Source organism: Calonectris borealis, chromosome 1 (assembly GCF_964195595.1).
Source record: "Calonectris borealis chromosome 1, bCalBor7.hap1.2, whole genome shotgun sequence".
NCBI lineage: Eukaryota > Metazoa > Chordata > Aves > Procellariiformes > Procellariidae > Calonectris > Calonectris borealis.
Window position 1 is genome coordinate 163,901,603 of NC_134312.1, and position 18,614 is coordinate 163,920,216.

General features: G+C 37.8%; 1 protein-coding gene across 1 annotated transcript in view; it reads right to left on the bottom strand.

Moving 5' to 3' along the window:
• Nucleotides 1-534: 534 nt before the first annotated feature.
• GPC5 (glypican 5) overlaps nucleotides 535-18,614 on the bottom strand; it is a 769,104-nt gene continuing 751,024 nt past the window's right edge. The window contains exon 8 of the mRNA XM_075138505.1: nucleotides 535-2,151. Within this exon, the coding sequence (XP_074994606.1) occupies nucleotides 1,994-2,151 (158 nt within the window). The 3' untranslated portion in view covers nucleotides 535-1,993. The remainder of the gene's footprint in view (nucleotides 2,152-18,614) is intronic.

An 18,614-nucleotide genomic window follows, 5' to 3' on the forward strand; every position in this document is an offset into this window, starting at 1 on the left:
GCTGCCATTTAAGGAAGCCTCTGGAATTTCCCCTAAGTCCTGCATCATATATGCCAATCCCATGAGGATATCTTGGATACTCCAAGAAATCTTAGGTGGCACCAAGCACTTACTTTTGGGCATCTCAGTTGCTGTCTTAGGTGTCTCTCTTCATATGAGTTGAATAATGCACTGGGCTTCATTGACTGTCTTGACAAAGGGCTCCAGTCACCTGCCCAGAGAAAGACCTGAGGCCCTTCAAAGCAGTAGCTGGACACCAGGTGGGTTTTTTCACAGCATCTTAACTGGTACTTGTTACTGATATTTTAGCAATGGAATGTTACCTTGTATTTCCACTGACTGCAGTGACAGCTTAGAGATATAGAGCACATATGTAATAGATATATAGCACATATATAAATATCTTTATGTAGACATATAGATTAAGATACCTTAATCCAGCATTGAATCCTAACCTTGCTGTTATGTCTAGATAAAATGTGGTTATATGTATATCTGCATATACATATACAGTATCTAATACGTAGTTTTTCTGAATGAAAAACAATTCCTATTAAAATTAGCTGAGTTTACATTGTGGATTTTTTTTCCTTTTTGGAGAAAGACAGAAGGGCAAATTCAACATTTTCTCTTTTACAGGTATTATGTCCCAGAAGGCAGAACTTTAAATACAAAACTCATGAAGTGCTGAGCAACGGTTTCATCAGTTGTTATCAGTTACATGTAGGGTTGTGAATAGCAGCACAAAGTCCACATGGAGACCAGTTACTCCTGGTTTACTCCAGGGGTTGATACTGTTTGATTTCTTCATTAATGTCCTGGATGATGCAACAAAGTGCACTCTCAGCAAGTTCTCACAGAGGACACAAAAATGGGAAGAGTAGCTGTTACACCAGAGAGTTGTTCTGCCATTCATAGGAATCCTGACAGACTGAAGAAATGGTTTGATAGGAATCTCATGAAGTTCAAGAAAGGGAAATGCCGAGTCCTCCACCTGGGGAAGAATAACCCCATGCAACAGTGCATGCTGGCTGGAAAGCAGCTTTGCAGAGCAGGACCTGGGGGAGTCCTGATGGACACCAAGTTGAACATGAGCCAACAATGTGCCCTGGCACAACATGGGCTGAATTAGGAAAAGCATTGCCAGCTGGTCAAAGGAGGTGATCCTCCCCCTCTGCTCAACACTGGTGAGACCACATCTACAGTGCTGTGCCTAGGTCTGGGCTCCCAAGGACAAGAGAGACATGGACATGTTGGATAGAGTCCTGCAAAGGGCCATGAAGATTTTTAGGGCATGGGAACAAGTCTTATACAAGGAGAGGCTGAGACAGCTAGGACTGTTTGGCCTGGAGAAGATGCAGGGGGGATCTTATCAAAGTGTATAAATACCTGATAAGGGGAGTAACGAAAATGGACTTAAACTCTTCTCAGCAGTGCCCAGTGACACGACAAGAGGCAATGGGCACAAACTGAAATACAGTAGATAACATTTAAATGTAAGAAAAAACTTTTTTGTTATGAGTGTTCAAGCACTGGAACAGGTTGCCCAGAGAGGCTGTAGAGTCTCCATCCTTGGAGATGCTCAAATACCAACTGGACGTGGCCTTGGGCAGCTTGCTCTAGTTGACTCTTCTCTGAGCACAGGGTTGGTCTAGATGATCTCCAGGGGCCCCTTCCACAACTCGGTGATTCTGTGATCTCTTTTTTACAAATTTCTTTTAAGGGAAAGATTAGCATAGTCAACTTATTTTTAACATAAGATATTATAAAATGAAACATGATTTTGTGTGACTATACAGGTGTTAAAAAAAAACACAGGAAAAATATTACAGAAACAACTCTGTTAATATTCAGGCCTAAGATCAGAAAGGCTGATATTATACATGAATATTATCATGAATATTGCTATATCCACCAGATACCTTTTTCCAGGCTTGTGAGTGCGGATAAATGGATGATAATGAGACACATATATCAAGCCAGAGCTAAACAGTTACCAAAGACTGAGAAACAGTGTTACCAAACTAATCAGCAAAAATGTCATATAATCAGCCATTGTTGTACATCCTGCTCCAGTTGTGTCTAAAGTGCTGCCATCGTTGGTTTGATGGATTTGCTTTACGTCACTGAGGTTCGTCTTGTCTGGCATCCCTGCTGAGACAAATAAGAAAATATAGTATGATGCATGCCTTGTCACTACTGGCAACATGTTATTGCTAGAACAAATTTAAATATCCTCAGCACACAGACTGTCACAGTTTGGTTTCTAATTGTCATGTTACTGCCAAATTCAAAATCCTTTATAATTGCATCTAGAAACGTACACTATACTATATGGCTATTCATCGTTGAAAGTAATTCAGAGGTCTGCGAGCTCTGAACAAAGTTGTTCTTGTAGCAATATATCTCAACAAACATTTGCAGACTGAAGTGAACAGTTTTGCAAGTCCCAGTAGTACCTAAAAGTCCACTGCTCACATCTTTCTTGGATTTGAAGGAAAAGGGAAATAATTTAATGTGAAATTACTTGTGTCTGGGTCCCAATATTATTCCAAAATAACCTATACCTGATGGAAGGTATGCAGCAAAGTATACTTGTTGCTCTATAAAACCTCCATTTTGGCACAATTTAAACAGACTTTACAACATTGTAAGGCAAAATTGTAAAGCTAACTTTAAACAGGAACTCTTTTACTGAGTTCCTGGCTGAATATTTGTACTTTTTTGGAGCAGGGTAAATATATCTCCATCTCAAAACAGTGTTTTGTATGGAACAAGAAGAGGTAATCACCCATTATATTTCCCCTGCCTGGTTAAACAATCAAAAAGAGAAGGTCTTGGAGACACATTCAGCTTTGGTAGCATTGTCAGCTGCTTGTATTTGCTATGCATACTTCTAGACTAACTGTCTTATCCCATATAATAACTTGCGGCATGCCACTATCAATCAAAATTAACAAGTTTAAATTCAGTGTTATTACATGCAACAAATATTGACATTGTAATTACACTGAGACGAAAAAGGCTTCATATAAAGCAAAGTCAATATTTATGTAATTAGGTCAATACATATATAATTCAGAAGGTAAACTCTACTGTTGGAACAGCAGCACTAGAAAGAAGCTCAGCTCTACTGAGCTGACATATTGATTTTACAGTCTGAGTTTCTACATTATTATTCATTGTTTAGGTACTCCTTTCCTCTCTGTATTATTAGGAAAGATGAATAAACTAGTGATGCTTTTTTTTTTATTATTCAAAGGGACTGTGATGAAGTATAAACATTTTAGTCGTGGTGTTATCCTCTTTGTTAAGCTGGTTTAACAGAAGCTACAGAGAATCCTCATTTTTAAAAGGAACAACTTTTTTGGTGCTTGTGTTAAAAATACTCTTTTCTCTAAAAGCAGCTTGAAAGCTGCTCTTTGTGAACTTGCTGTATGTGCTTAAATCTCCTTCCTGTAGCTCTGAAAAAATGCATTAAGGGAAGAGTCAGCTGAAGTCAATCATGTTGTCCGAAAAACCTGCTAGAATGAATTTGTCTTCTTTGCTGCTGTACTTAGACAGCAGAATATACTGCTATTTTGTGTGGATTTATTGATCCAGCGTTCTTGCCTGGAATTTGTGAAAATTAGCTCTATGAGTACAATGCAAGTGGACATATAAGGAGCAAGAGTGACAATAGATGTTGAGAAGGAGGGAATACAACTTCTCCTTGCCATACACATTTAGTAAACTGCCTAGAAAAAGATCAGTCACTCAACACTTCACTGCATGGATTTGGTGGATCATCAAAGAAGGTATATCAAGGTGTTTTTTCCCAGGGAAGTTTTATAAGTAGAACAACAACAAAAAAATTGTTTGGGTCATTTCTGCAGAACATTAGTGAGGTTTTCCCATGTTTAAAGACTGATTTCAACAGACATTGAAAAATTCAGCTCTCACCTATACAACAAAGCAATTCACCAAGTGCTATAGGTATAATGAAGCAAATTTTTCCCAGTGTATTTACAGATATACTGTCACAGCAGTGAAAGATATGGTCTTATCTTAAACATCCAGAATATCACTTATTATAAAAGATAATTATCATAAAAAGAAAAATATTCCTAGATCTTGCAGTTAAAGAAATAACTGGTTTCAGTTAGAGTATATAATCTGAATCTGAAGACAATGTGACTAGATATTAATTACTGACTGGAGAGCCAGGTTTAATTTCTAGTGAAAATTTCATTGACAATATTATGGAAAATAGGAAAAAAATAGATTTCATTTTATGGGAAATGTTATCTCTTTTTTTTTTTTTCTTTTCTTTCCAGCCTCAAATGAAAACTGCAGACTTTGGAAGTTCCCATGAAAAGAGTGTTTTTAAAAAATGTTCAAACCTGCTAATACATTTTCCTTTGATCAATCAAAATGCCATAAAGTATTTAATATAATCTCTGATGTTAAATGAATATACTTTTAAGATTGCAGTGTAAACTTACAGAAAATCTTTCACCTATTCAGCCTCATAGGTCTATGCCACAACGTTGACTTTATTGAAATGAGAAGTTCAAAAAATATATTTAGACATGATCCTGTGAAAAAATCACTGAACAGAAGAACACTCCTAAAAAATAGCCTGTTTTAACAGAACTGTGTTTCCCCCCCGCCCCCAGAATGCTATGGGGTTTTTTTTTAGCTAGTTCTAATAAGTATAATTATAAATTTAATTCCTACCTAGGCTCTACTTTCTGTTTAAATACGTAGGTTCTGTTGTCCATTATGCATCAGGATTTAAACACGTATATCACCTTTCGTATATCATAATCAATAATGGAAGTGATCCTTTCCTCTAAATGAATTTAACTTTTGTAGTTCACAGCAAACGTGCAATGAGAGCTATCCAAACATTTATAGCAGAACAGTCAAAACCAAAAGCAAATTCATTTGGTTTTAGTTTCTTCACATGTTAGAAGCTGGAATTATGTTATAGAAAAGGCATTTAAGTTTCCCAAATATTTCAAATGATCTCTGATAAATGTCTAGTTTACTATCAAAATCATACTAGAGCTAATATTTTGACTGGAAAATGGTAGAATTCAGAAGTTTCAGCTGAGATTCAGAGTTTTTTTCTGAAGAAAAGCTAGAATTGCAGCAGAACAGAAGATAAATCTCTTGGGAATTAAAATCCAAATATAACTTTTGCATGAACCTATACAAAGCAAAGCTGCCCAGTATCACATACCTTTCCCAGCATCAGCTGTGAAACTCAGTTAGTGGCTGCAATTTAAAGTATTGTCCTGCTCTGGTTTAGAAAAAATTAAACAGTAAAAGAATTTCACCAAACATTGTGATAAATATTACAGCATCTCATTATAGTATAATAGCTGCAGAATATTTCTAATGCTTTTTAACATCTTCTAAAGATATTTAAAGCTTGTGAGAGGTAATGGTACTGACAACCTTGAGAGCTGACCTGTTATGTTCTCCAGAATAGCTACAGTAACATTGCAGTTTCCTTCTAATATTCAGCAAGAGCCTTTAACCTTCATTTGGAAAATCAAACCTAAAGTCATGGAAGATTTTCATTGGACATGGAGCTTTTCTACTGAGATTGTCAAAATATTACAAAAATGGGCTATGATTTTTGAGCAGTAGATGCTTGCCTACCAAGCTCCGTGCTGGGACTTTAAGCATTTTAAACATTTTAAATGGAACATCCTCTAATAATGGCCTAGTTTGAAACCAAACCAGAAAGTGTTTGTGTAACTGTAGTCTAACATCAAACACCTTGCTATATTATCTTCTATATGCTGAGTAACATATATCTGAACTAACATGGCTCTTCAAGGGAAAATGAAGTTGCCAAATGAGCTGCAGTGGGAATCCCGTTGGATACAAACCCTGCCAAAGAATTAGAGAGGAGGAAGAACTGGATTTCTCTCTGTGCATCATTCTTATGATATTCTGGAAGATTCAAAATACAGCTTTTATGGCAAAAGTATCTTCTATGAGCCTCAAATGTGAGGAAGAACTTGAGTAAGGATGGGACGGTGTTAGAGATAGGAAAAAAATGCGGAATGTGGCTTTTACAAGACAACACTCCTGTGAAGTTGTATGCAAAATTCTTCTCAGAAGGGCAAATAATTATTTCAATCATTACAAGTAAGCTAAATTTTGGGATCTTACAACACATGAGCTGTGAGGAAAAGCACTGATAACCAGTTGAAGTTCTGTCCCAAAATTCATAAGAATGATCATGAAGAAGCTTTATGAGAGGTTAAAGAAATACATCAAGGTCAGTCAGATGAATAGACCAAAAGCCTAATGTGCTCTAGAAGAATGTTTAAATATGAAGTTGGAAATGCAATTTACAATAATAAGACACCTGGAAAAGGGTGATATGTAAGCATGTTGGTCATGAATTTATAGATGTCAGTAAGGAGCAATAATATTTTAGGGAAGCAGAAGATAAATTTGGATGCAACTGATAAAGTAAACTGAAGAATTTGTAGGCAAAGGCAAAAAGAAGAATAGCATAATGATTAAGAGGAATGAAGGGACAGTGATATTAAAGCAACGGGTTCAGGAATTTGCAGCTAGCAAGAGCTAGGACATTCTCCTTACTGTGTCAAGTAAACACCAACATTGATTAATAGAGATCTATTTTTGTAGTATGAAGGAAGACATAATATTAGTTTGAATCCTGCAATTCACAATAATGAGGTCTCAATAATGACTTTATGCAGATATACTTAAAAAAATGCATTAATTGATTTTAACAAAAAAGGAGGAAAAGAAAAATTTACTTTGCATTGTCATTCCATAAATTAAAATGACATAGAATCATAGAATCATAGAATCATACAGGTTGGAAAAGACCTCTAAGATCATCGTGTCCAACCGTCAACCCAACACCACCATGCCCACTACACCATGTCCCTAAGGGCCTCATCTACACGTCTTTTAAATACCTCCAGGGATGGTGACTCCACCACTTCCCTGGGCAGCCTGTTCCAAGGCCTGACCACTCTTTCAGTAAAGAAATTTTTCCTAATGTTCAATCTAAACCTCCCTTGGTGCAACTTGAGGCCATTTCCTCTAATATGGTAACATATTAGTTACCAAACCTTTTTTTATGATTGGCCAATCTTTTGCCATCTGGAACTTTTAAAGCTTCTAAGGGATGTCTCCTCCCTTTCTTTTACTATTTTTTTTTGCCAGGTTTTATTCCTAGCTACATAATGTCATGAAAAGGTTTCAAAACATAGTTATACTAACTAGATCACAGACCTGTGTTTCAATACCTCAGACATGCTTCAGTTTATATGTAGTGGTTTTTGCAAAAACTTGCATTTCCTACTTTAAATAATATATAGATTCCTATACTGAACGGTAGCTATATGTGAGAAAAAAATAGTCAGTGTATGTCAGATCATTCCCCAATTAATGCATTTAAGCCATTAATCTTAAAAATATCACAAAATAATTATGAGTATACAGTGTTTAGAAAGAAAAGTAGAAACAATGGACTACCTCTGCTACTATTCAAAGACTTTTCCATGTGAAATTCATGTGATGTTGGCTATGAAGCCTCAATGACGGGAGAAAAAGATGCCTGAGAAGAACTATATTATGAAGGGCACCTGGCAAAGGGCTAATTTCTTGAGGTCTTTTTGATGTTTTTATGACTGCATCTATACTTGAAAAAGCCAAGGGATGTCCCTAAAAGGAAAGCATATGCTATATTATGCTTGAACGTATGCTCTTCTTATAGTACACATATAGCAGTGCATATATTCACCCTCTTCAGGAAATCTGTATGTTTTTACGACGTAGTGCAACTTTTGCCCTCTCCATTGCACAGTACGTGCAACGGAAAAGAGCAGGGGGGTTGGAATGGATGATCTCAGACATCCCTTCCAACCTCAACAATTCTGTGATTCTGTAATTCTATAAGTACTAAATATTTCACAATTCAGTACTAGTCATGAACAAACAAGAAAACAAAAAACCCCCATTGGATTTCACTAACAAGTAGTACATAGGGAAGGAACCTACATTGCTTTACCATTCTTTGACTACATCGCTTTTGAAGACATGAACAGTGATATAAGAGATATCTCTGCTGAGAATTAAGCCAGGAATCAACCTGAAAAATGTATGTCTGCTTTATTTTGTTTAGTTTTCATTTAATGAAGGAGAAATTAACAGCAGATCCACAGAGGCTAAAGAAATGTCAAAATTATCAAGCATTTTTCCAGTGAAGCTTTGGGGATTTTTAGGGTTTAATTTTAAAGAAAAATAAATTATCTAGCATTGCACATTAGTTTGCCATATCTGAATTATAAATCAGTTTACTCAGCTGAATTTCTTAATACTTTAAAATTCTTGTCTTTCGGTGAAACTCTATTTCCTACAACGTTCATGAGAAAAGAACAGGAGAGTCAGCATTATTCATTTAGAATGAATGAAGACTTTTGCATTATGGAACCTGTTGTTACATAAACATACATATAACTGCTGCCCTATCAATGAAATTAATGAATTAGCACAGAAAACAGGCTTCAGTGATACTAAAATTGTATGTTGTAAAATGGTTTTGATTCCTATCTCCTTGTATCTTTCCATGAGGTCTAAAATCTTAATTTGGGTGAAATAAATTATTGTATCTGATTCTGTCAATTCCAATAGCTTGTCAGTAAAGGTAAGGTGAAAGAGAAAAGAAGGTTCAAAACCAAAATGACTAGATTTTGCCAAAACAGTAATGTCTCTGTTTCACTATTTGAGTCTGCCTGTGACCATTGCTTGATGCTTTTGAGGTGGGAGAAACAATAAGATATAGTGAAAAATTTAAATAATCAGTCCATTGGGACCCCTAACTTCTGGTATTCAGTGATTAATGTGTGCCTTGGAGCATAGGGATACATATTTATTATCCTTGTAAAGTAGAGTGAATGATTCTCATAATTCTCATAAATTCATGCTGCTTTTTCTACAGCCACTTTGCTTTATGCAAGAAGAACCCAAACCAAAAGCAATGAAAAGCCAAAATAAAAAACCCAACAAACCGAAAATGTGCTTACACCTTCTCGGTTATATGAGATCATTTTTTACTATGAAGGCCAGAGTCCTTAAAATACATCCATTAAAAAAAATTTAGTACAGCTTTTTTAAAATCACAGATGAGCTCATATTTTGGCAGAACAGAATTTCATCTGCATTGCTATAGTGGTTATATGGGTCAGTTTGTTCAGAGATGATAAGCTTAAGTGCAAGGACCGTCCCGAATGCAGCATAAAGTAGCATTATGCTGATGCTAAAGTGGTGAGCTTAAGAAGATAATAACAGATGATATGTAAGGTGTGATTAATTCCACTTAGTTTTTCAGATCTGTACAGTCTACACCTACAGCTAGGGTTCAGTTGGTTAAACATAGCCACCTACAGACATTTTAGGTGCAGGAGAGGGGGGTATCACAGTTGGCATACAGCTGCCCATCCAAAAGAAGCCTGATTCTTACAAAAACCTTTAAGGGTGTCTTGGACATCCTAGAGCATCTCCAGTGGCTTTTGGTACTTTTGTTTAGACAACTGAATCCTGCCTTGCATCAAAGTTAGTTACTGCAGCTCCTGTTATAGTGAATATAGAGAAACAAGTAAATGCAGAAGAAGGAGATGGAGTACTCAGATGTAGATATTTAGTCTGAATTTGGACAGATGAATCCTACACATAGTCACATAAGAGGTTCACTGCTGAGCGACCGGTGAATATTTTCAGACATATTTCCTGTCATTATGCTTTATATCTTTCGTGGAAAACCAAAACTAAATACCAAATCGTGTAGCTCTGGCAAATGGATTACATTTTAGAAATTCTAGGTAGGAAAACAAATCAAAACAAAACAAAAGAAAAGGCAGGGTATTAATTGAGTTCATATTTGTTTCACCCGTAGTCTTATATTTTCACTTTTGTACCTAAACCCCTGCCTTTAAACATTTTTGGCTTCAGTATCTGGTGTTGAAGGGCAGGATGAAGGGCTGCCATATTGCCATGAAAATAGTGAATGTCCGATGTGTGCAAACATCTCTGAGAAGCCAGTACTTCGTAAAAGTGTTTGCCACTAAAGTACAGAGAGTCATTGCAGCTATATTTACATAGCTAAGTATACATCCCAGAAGGAGATCCTTCAGGCAAAGTGGTGTTGAGTGGCTTATGTCTACCGTGCTCAGAGATAGCAATACCTAGAAGAAACTGCTAAACAAATCTCCACTATACAGTACAATGCCCTGCATCTCCTTTAAGCCACACACAGTGGTCTCCTTGGCTCAAAAACCCAGTTATCACTTTGTTTGTTTGTTTTGAGTTCAAAGTGCCTGAAAAAAACATGAGGGCTGTGCTGCAACCCACCGGGTGGTGTTTTTATAACATGAAACTGAAGGAGTGCATTACAGGCTCTGGGATATGATATCCAGGCATGGGAAAGTGTTTTGAAAATAAAAAGCCTGCTGTTGAGGGACTTCTAGGGCAGAGAAATCCAAGCCTTCGGCCGTCTGGTTTGTGTTGCCTTTTGGAAGCAGTCCTTGGAATGAATTATCCACAGAACTTGAGGTTTGTTTTGGAGGGATGGAGATGGTTTTCCTTAATGCTGAGCCATGGAATGAACTAACATTTATGCAATGTGGACAACGGGAACTGAAACAAGGAGACAACTCACAAGCTATGTTACTTGACAGCGTAGACATAGCCAGTGAAATCACTGAAATTTGGAGAATTGCTTAGCATCATAGGAAGGTTCTGTACTGTGATTTAAATTCTAGCAGCAAATTCTTAATGACCTCATGAGTTTCACCTCTCTAATTGATCAATCATTTCTTTCAGTGAAATGCAATCGTGTGGGTTTTCACGGCTGCTCCTGAGAAAAGTAGCTCAGGAAACCTGTGTCAGATCCCAGGCAGGACCTTGAGTAGGAGTACCAAAGGACTGAACCTGATCTATATGCCACAAGGTGATGTGGAACAGGGAGACGATGATCACTTAGGAGCCAAACCAACTGAAAATTTGTTTAGCTTGCCTCCACAAAGGAAGATCATCAATGACTGGGATTTTTGAGTCCGTATATGAAGTGTGGTGATAATCAAGCCATCATTAGATTTCTTTATCTCTCAGAGTAACTTTCTTGTGCTTTATCCACTCTATTCTTAAGTGACAGAGCTTTCACTAGTTTTCCCAGGGAAAACTATGTCACTGTCCATATAACGTAGTATGCTGTAGCATGATGCAGGTAAGAACTCTTTGAAACACAGTGTACTGAGCTGTTGCCTGTTTGCTCTCTGTCTATGCACTAAACATAGATACTGTTATGAAGAAACTTTCTGGAATAGGTAATTGGTACGTATTTGGAGGAAATAATTTGATCTAAAATCCTCCTTTTTGACCTTATGTATTCTAATGATCATTGTAATAATACACAAATCAACACAAATAGCAATTATAAATGCACAGGGAATATCAAGATGCAAGTAATCTCACCTACAAACAAAGGAATAGTATTACTGTTATTGTTAGAAAGCAATTAAGAAGTCTGCCTAATGGCATTAGCTAAGAGAATTCTGCATGGTTAACCATATATTAGGAAATGAATCCAACATATCATGTTTAACTGCACATATTTTATGAAATCTCTATATATGAGAAATAGAGTGTAACCAATGATCTTAACATAAGTCTGGCAAGTCATTTTAACTACAAGAGCAGCAGACATTAAGTCTCTAGTCTAGTATTTGAAAGTTTTCTTTCAAAGTTGACAGTGGCATTTGTTTCACATTATACATAAATGAACTCAGTATTTCCACTTAGAAAACAAAACTTTTATGAGTTAATGTAACACAAACAAATGGTGTCACAAACCAAAACATTTCCATTTATTTCGCATTCTTAAGAATCAGAAAGAGATAACATTATTTGTTGAAATGGTTAATGTACACTATTTTACTTGTAGGTCAGTTTTAGCATATAGCAAAGTATTAGATGTCTAAAAGACTTGGTTTTATTTCACATACAGAGACTAAAACATAACTGTATTTTTCATATGAGGTAGAGAGAATCACAGTAACCTTCGTTAGATCTATTCCTATTGCTTTCTCATGCAATAGCTTCTAAATCCATGTTCATTATAAGACATGTTCATTATAACTTCAATGCTCTAGGTTGCTGGAATCAGCATTGTCAATAATGCATGTTTTAAATGAAGAAATCCATCTTTTCAATCCTTTTCACTATTAAGGAACTTTTAACCTTTATCATTAACCTATGCAAAGGCTTCGTAATCAATACAAAATTATAAAAGTGCTAAAGTCCCATAAATCAGACTGGATAAAAGTAAGCAAATTCTTCACTCTCTGAATTTTCATCTGATCAGTACTGATTTCCTTCCTACGAGTCAGATGTCCCATATAAATTACTGCCCTTTGAAACTCACATGATTATTTTTTAATATTTTTTAATATTTTTTAATCTTTTTTTTTTCAATTTGCTGTAGGAGATTTATAATCAACAATTCTGGTTTATACAAAACTACCATCTAGAAGAGAGAGATGAATTTGAACTGAAACTGCTGAAAGTAATGTGTCAACTTGGGTTGAGGGGGAATGTTACCAATTAGGCCCATTAAGAACATGAAATATTTTTCTTTTTTTTTTAAATCATTCAGATGCCCAAGATTTATGGCCCAATTTCACTGTAGCAGTTCATTATTTTACTGTTTGTCTGGATGTTGTTTTTAAAATGAAGGTATAAAATCAGTCTTTTCCGGAAGAGAAATCTGAACTAATCAAATTTCCATTGTTAAGATGATGAAGTAGCTTTGGCAATTTTTTTCAGGTCAGTCCACCTAGCATTCCAATCATTCCACGTTCTGTTAAAAGAAACATAGCTTGTAGATTAGCTTAATCCCCCAAAACACTGATACATTAAGCTATCCTTCTTAATTTTTGCTGCAAAGCATATTTAATGACATATTTCCACAGTTTAAGCTGATTTAAGGCAGGACTGCTTGCAGTCATTTCCTCATCATGTCTGCCAGGTGGGGGCTATAAAGCCACCTGTTGCCATGCACTGGCACATGCAGGATCCCCATAGTGAACCTGTTCCCAGAGGTGAGCCGTCAGATCCATGATTTTTCTTGCAGAATTAGTTTTATTGCAGCTTGAGCTTACTTTTAGAACCACCCCACAGTGGGATCAGATAAGTGCTGGCAAGAGGAAGAAGGATCATGCTGTTATAATCTGGGAAAGGACTTAAGCTGTCAGCTAGCCATAACATCGTAAAGCACCCAGAAACAGGCTGAGAAAAAAAGGTATAATCCACTGTTGATATCTGACCTGAACCCACATCAAGGACTGCATTACTTACAAAAAAGGAAGTGTGATGCAGTAAAGAAGGTAGATGTCTTTGTCTTCCATTCCTTCCCTGTAAACAAAAGTACAGCTTTTCTCCTTCTAAATAAGAATGCAATACAGAGATTCTTTTTGGTCTCTGATTTATCTTCCTTTCTGGGATAACTTTTGGTTCTCCAAGTTTTAGCTCAGCTATTATGTTGAAAATGTATCAAAAGCATATGACTTAAAAGAATCTAGTTCCTGATGTCTTCTTAGAAATGCATTTTTTAATCAGATTATGAGGTTTAAAAAATACAGTTTTTCATAGAAATTTTTGCTCTCCGATTTTCATTTCAGAGACAGTCCTTTCTGGCAGAGCATTTCAATTTCTTTCAGGCTAGATGAATGTCTGTGATAAATACTGTGGTGCTTGCTGATGAATATTGATCTGCATTCCTCAGTGTGTTTAGTGTTACGAAAGCCATAGGAAGTCTTCTGTCTCAGTGCATCCCACAAGTATAAGATCTTTGGTCTGAAGTCACTAAAAATGGGCAGTTAAAACATCAAAATAAGTGCCTTCTTTAAGTTCAGAGATAATTCAAAGACTAAACCTGGTACCTGTAGCAGTTTTACCTCTCCTTAGAAAAGCAGGCCTTGCAGAATTCATATCAATATGCATGTTTCACGCAGATACACTGTTCCTATTCAGCAACACACAGATAGTGCTGCTTCTGTTTGGGTCCAAAGCATCTGCCCCTGAACAGAAGAAAACTGCTCTCCCCTTCATGCTAGCAAGGCTGGTCATCAGGTCTGCTCGACTGACTGGGGGAAAGTAGTTTCTAACAAAAGCAAGATATCAGTCTACAGGCTTGTAACAAAAAAAACGAGTAATGTAATAACAGGTCTCAAGATAACATGTGGAAGAAAGGAAAAGAAAGATTGAGGAAAAAAGGTGATTTCTTTGTTTTCCAGATTGGTAGTGTGGAAATGAAGGAAGCCAAAATAAAAAGATAACCTATATGGTTTCAAGAGTTTCTTCTCTTCTCAGGGACGTAGTTTAGTGGGCATGGTAGTGTTGGGTTGACGGTTGGACTTGATGATCTTAGAGGTCTTTTCCAATAGTAATGATTCTATGATTCTTAAAAATACATAAGCCATGTCTGCTCCTTCTATCTGAAGGGGAAGGCCCATCTAACTTAACTTACTTAACTAACTTAAGCATAAAGAATGAAACTGAACTGCTATTTTCAGTTAATTTGATAATTTAGATATATTTTCAAAACAGATTTTTCCTCACAACGCAGCTCTTCAAAGAGAACAGGAGTACAGATGGATGAGAAACAGCTGAACTTTCATAGTTTAGGTTTTTAGCCTGAAGGTATTGATCCAAGAGAGAAAGAATTGAGTAAACAATGAATGGTTGAAAAGCAAAGAGAAGAGGAGAAAGTTACTCTATTTAAAGTAACTCTGTGTGGACCTGTGAGTTAAAGACACCATAAGTTTGCTTTTTTTTTTTTTTTTTTTTTTGGGAGGCACTAATTTTGGCTTTAGAGCTGCTTCCAGTGGGGCATGGTAAGTTGAGCTGTATCATTGTTAGTGAAGAGGCATGTGAAAACGTTAAAGACGCTGGTTTTTCATGCATGGGTGAGTCATGGGAACAGGGGATACACTGTGGAGTCATTCTGTGAGCTTTCTTCTCATGTTAAGCTACCAAGTTCTTATGCTGACCATTCACTGTCCTTTAAGCATAAATGTTCTTCTTGGGCCTCAGTATCAACAGACCAAGACTACCTCCTCCACCACACTCCTGTTCTCTGTTGAAGCATCAGCATTTGGCAGGAGAAGGGAAGATGATAACAGAGTGACCTTGGCAGAAAACACTACTCACCTTTTTCTTCTTTTAGATGAAGAGAAGAAAGGTTGGACTCAGATCCCACAGGCAGTGCAGCAGAGAGCTTTGAAAAAGCCTGTACCCAAAAGCTTATGAATGTATGCCAGACAACATGAGAACAATAATTCACATCGCCGTTGTTTGTGTATGCTTCCTAGATGTTTTTTTAAGTTGAGGTGCCTACCTTAGCACAGCTGCCATTTCTTGGGAATTAGTAGAGAGAGGAATCCTTCCAGCGGAGTAGAGCCTGGATATGAGATGATTTAAAGCATATGATAGCTTTCGGTGCCCTGAAACTGTTTTTGTTTTTAAATAGTCCTCTTCTAGAAAACGGCAGCTGAATAATGAGATGACTGCTTCACAGACCACCAGAGGTATGTTTTTCAGCCTGACACCAGGGATTTGTGATTTTATGGAGATATTAGAAGCCATGAAGTCACTGGCATAGGTTTGAGTAGTTGTTCAGGGTGGAGAAAGCAAAACCTGGTGAAAATTATATCTATTTCTAGCAATACAGTCAGTCCTGAAGCAAGCTATCTTCTCAGGACAATTGGGCCTTTCCCTTTTGAGGGACTCCAAATGGGAGCTCTGAAGGCAATTAGGATGTGTGTAGGGTGAAGGATTAGAGTGCCTGGGTCCTAAAGTTAAAAAAAAATGTTCACTGTACAGTGAAAAAGGCCTACATCTTAGGAAAAAGTGAGTTATTTACTTAGATTTTCTCTTACAGACTAAATGTCAAAATAACTTCTTGTGTACTTTAAAGCATTTGATTTTGGGAACTATATCCAAGTTGGGTTTATTTTTATTTTACCACTGATATATATTTTTTAAAGGCTTACGGCAAAATTGGCAGATGAGGTCACGCCTTAAGGTAAGGCAGCAATGGAGACATTAAGAAAAGTAGACTACTGAACTAGTACCATCAAAATCTACAACCAGTGTAAGAAGACCAAAGTTACACAAACTAGAAATTGTGCATGAAAAGATGGAAATTCTTACGCAACTAAAAAGGCAGAATTGGAGCAGAACGAATGAATGCATTCAAAAGCTAATGTAAGTTAAAAGACAAAGGAAATTCTCCAAAAATAGTTCAGCAGAATAAGCAGATGAACTAAACTGCTGAAAAGGCAGACTTTAGGTTTTTAATAAGTCAATAAAACTATAAGTCTGGGAATGTCATGTAAGCTTAAGTGGTAGTCATGACATCTCTTTCCTCCCTTCTGGTGTGCCCTCTCTTTCCTGCAGGTTCATGGATGAGTCATATCATGTCATGCTCCTCCTCCATACAGTCCAGGACATGTTCAGTACGCTCTGGTCATGCTCCAGCAGTTTCCACAGTCAGCAGGGAATTAGGGAGCAGCAGAGATGCTCAGTGTGTGTAGCAGAAGAGTATCAAACTCCAACACCCTCCCGGACACCAGATCAAGATGGTGTCTCCTCTCTTTACCAAGAAAGCTGTCATGAAACACAGCTCTGAGTTTGGGAGTGGGGTTAGGAAGGTTGAGAAGTGAGATGAATTCTCCCAGAGGTTGCTGCTATGTCTATCTGGGCACTGATGGTGACCCTAGTGCAGGTGATGCTCTTGCTGGTGGGGTGCAGTGCTGCAGTTTCTGTCGACTGTCCAGTGATCCGCAGTCAAGGTGAGGTGTTGAATCAGACCCAGGTCCATCCAGGAAGACCACAGGAACAACAGCAGGAAATGGGGCCAGAGACAGGACAGGAGGTTTCCTTCCACATTGGTCTGAGGCCATCCAGGAGACAGGACTGGAGATAATTATATCCACAGAATAGCTCAGGGAGGGCTTAAGTGCTCAGAACTGAGTTGAAATGAAGTCTTGAGTCCATAGCCAAGAAGGCATGGGTGGAAGACACAGGTGAGGCTGGTCAGGGCCATTAAGGTTTAGAATAAGGAACGTGGGTATACCTCTGTAGCAACTGTCTGAAAATAGTCCTTAATTTGTGTAAGTTTCTCAGCACCCTCAGCTCCCAGGCAGCACCCCAAGACCTCATCCACTTTCTAGAGGGGTGTCTAAAGCTGCGAAAGGTTCTTGTTCCGCATGTTCCTCTGAGTATGGCACAGGCAGAGTTTGGACGAGTAATTGGTACAGTGTCTCTCACACAGCACAAGTCTCCCTTCATTCCTCCTGTTGCATGCACCCATCTCAGCCCTCTCCTGCTGCAGTGCCAGCTACGGGCTTTAGAAGAGACAGGCAGGTTGTTACAGCCAGCCCCAGGGCGTTCCTGCTGACATTGGGAGTATATGCCTGTAGTTGGTAGGGCCCTCTCTGGGGATTATCTCCAACCCGTTTTTCTAGAATACAATCTGCCTGTGAACGATTATGGTCCACTCATCTATATATATTGCCGTGAACTTTGTCCTCCAGATAAACATACTGGGGGGAAAGTGAGAAAGCATCTGGGAACAGCAATATAGTAGTCAGTCGTTATGAAGGACTTACTTACATGCTGGTTTTAATTATTCAAATATATGTGAAGGAGAGATCCTGCATCCAGCTGTTCCTGGACTGCATCTATGTTCCTTGCCAACATTCAACAGAGGAGTCTGAGGAACACAGTCCTCCCAAAAAAATGGGGGCCTTTGAGATACTTGTCTGCTGCCAATATGCAGTGAGTCAATATCTCTTTCCAGGAAATTCTAGGGGTAGGAAGAGGGAAACTAAGAACTATTTCCAGATATCCTTCTGAAAGCTATTTTCTATGAACTCTTCCTAAGAACTTGTCGGTGAGTCTCTCTCCCCATTTCCTTGCCCCCAAACATCTCCTGTCCGTGTTCTCCTGAGGAAGTGAAGCCCAAGTGTCCTCTCTCACCGTTCCAGGTGTCAGCCTTACAGCAGGGTGACTGTATTGGAACTACGCAGCTTTGAAACAGGAAAAGGGACTAGTCAAGGCCTTTCTTTTAAGTAGATGGCCAGGTTTTTATTTTTAGTTCTAAATTATCGATTGCATATATAAAACATGCTAGGAATTTCAGGGATGCATAACTCTTTTCCTCTATGGGAACAGAGTGGAGTAGTTTCTGTGTGGCTCTGTTCCCTGCAATATAGACTGAGTGTGTGGGAAAAAGGATAACAACATTAGCTACTGGAGAGGATTGTGAATGGAGATGACCTCAGTGTAGGAATGCAGCAAGTGAATGCAGCCAGCTCCTCTGACAGGGACCTGGACATGACCCTCCACTTCCAGAGTCTTATACTGACTTGCTGATTCCACCAAATGGGCAGGAGAACACAATCCTATCAGAAGATGTTAATCCATTTGAGCAAAACCACAGAAATGTCTCAGATTTATACATAACAAAAGATTATTTCAATAGCCTGACAGTTTAGCCAAATGTGTGCTGA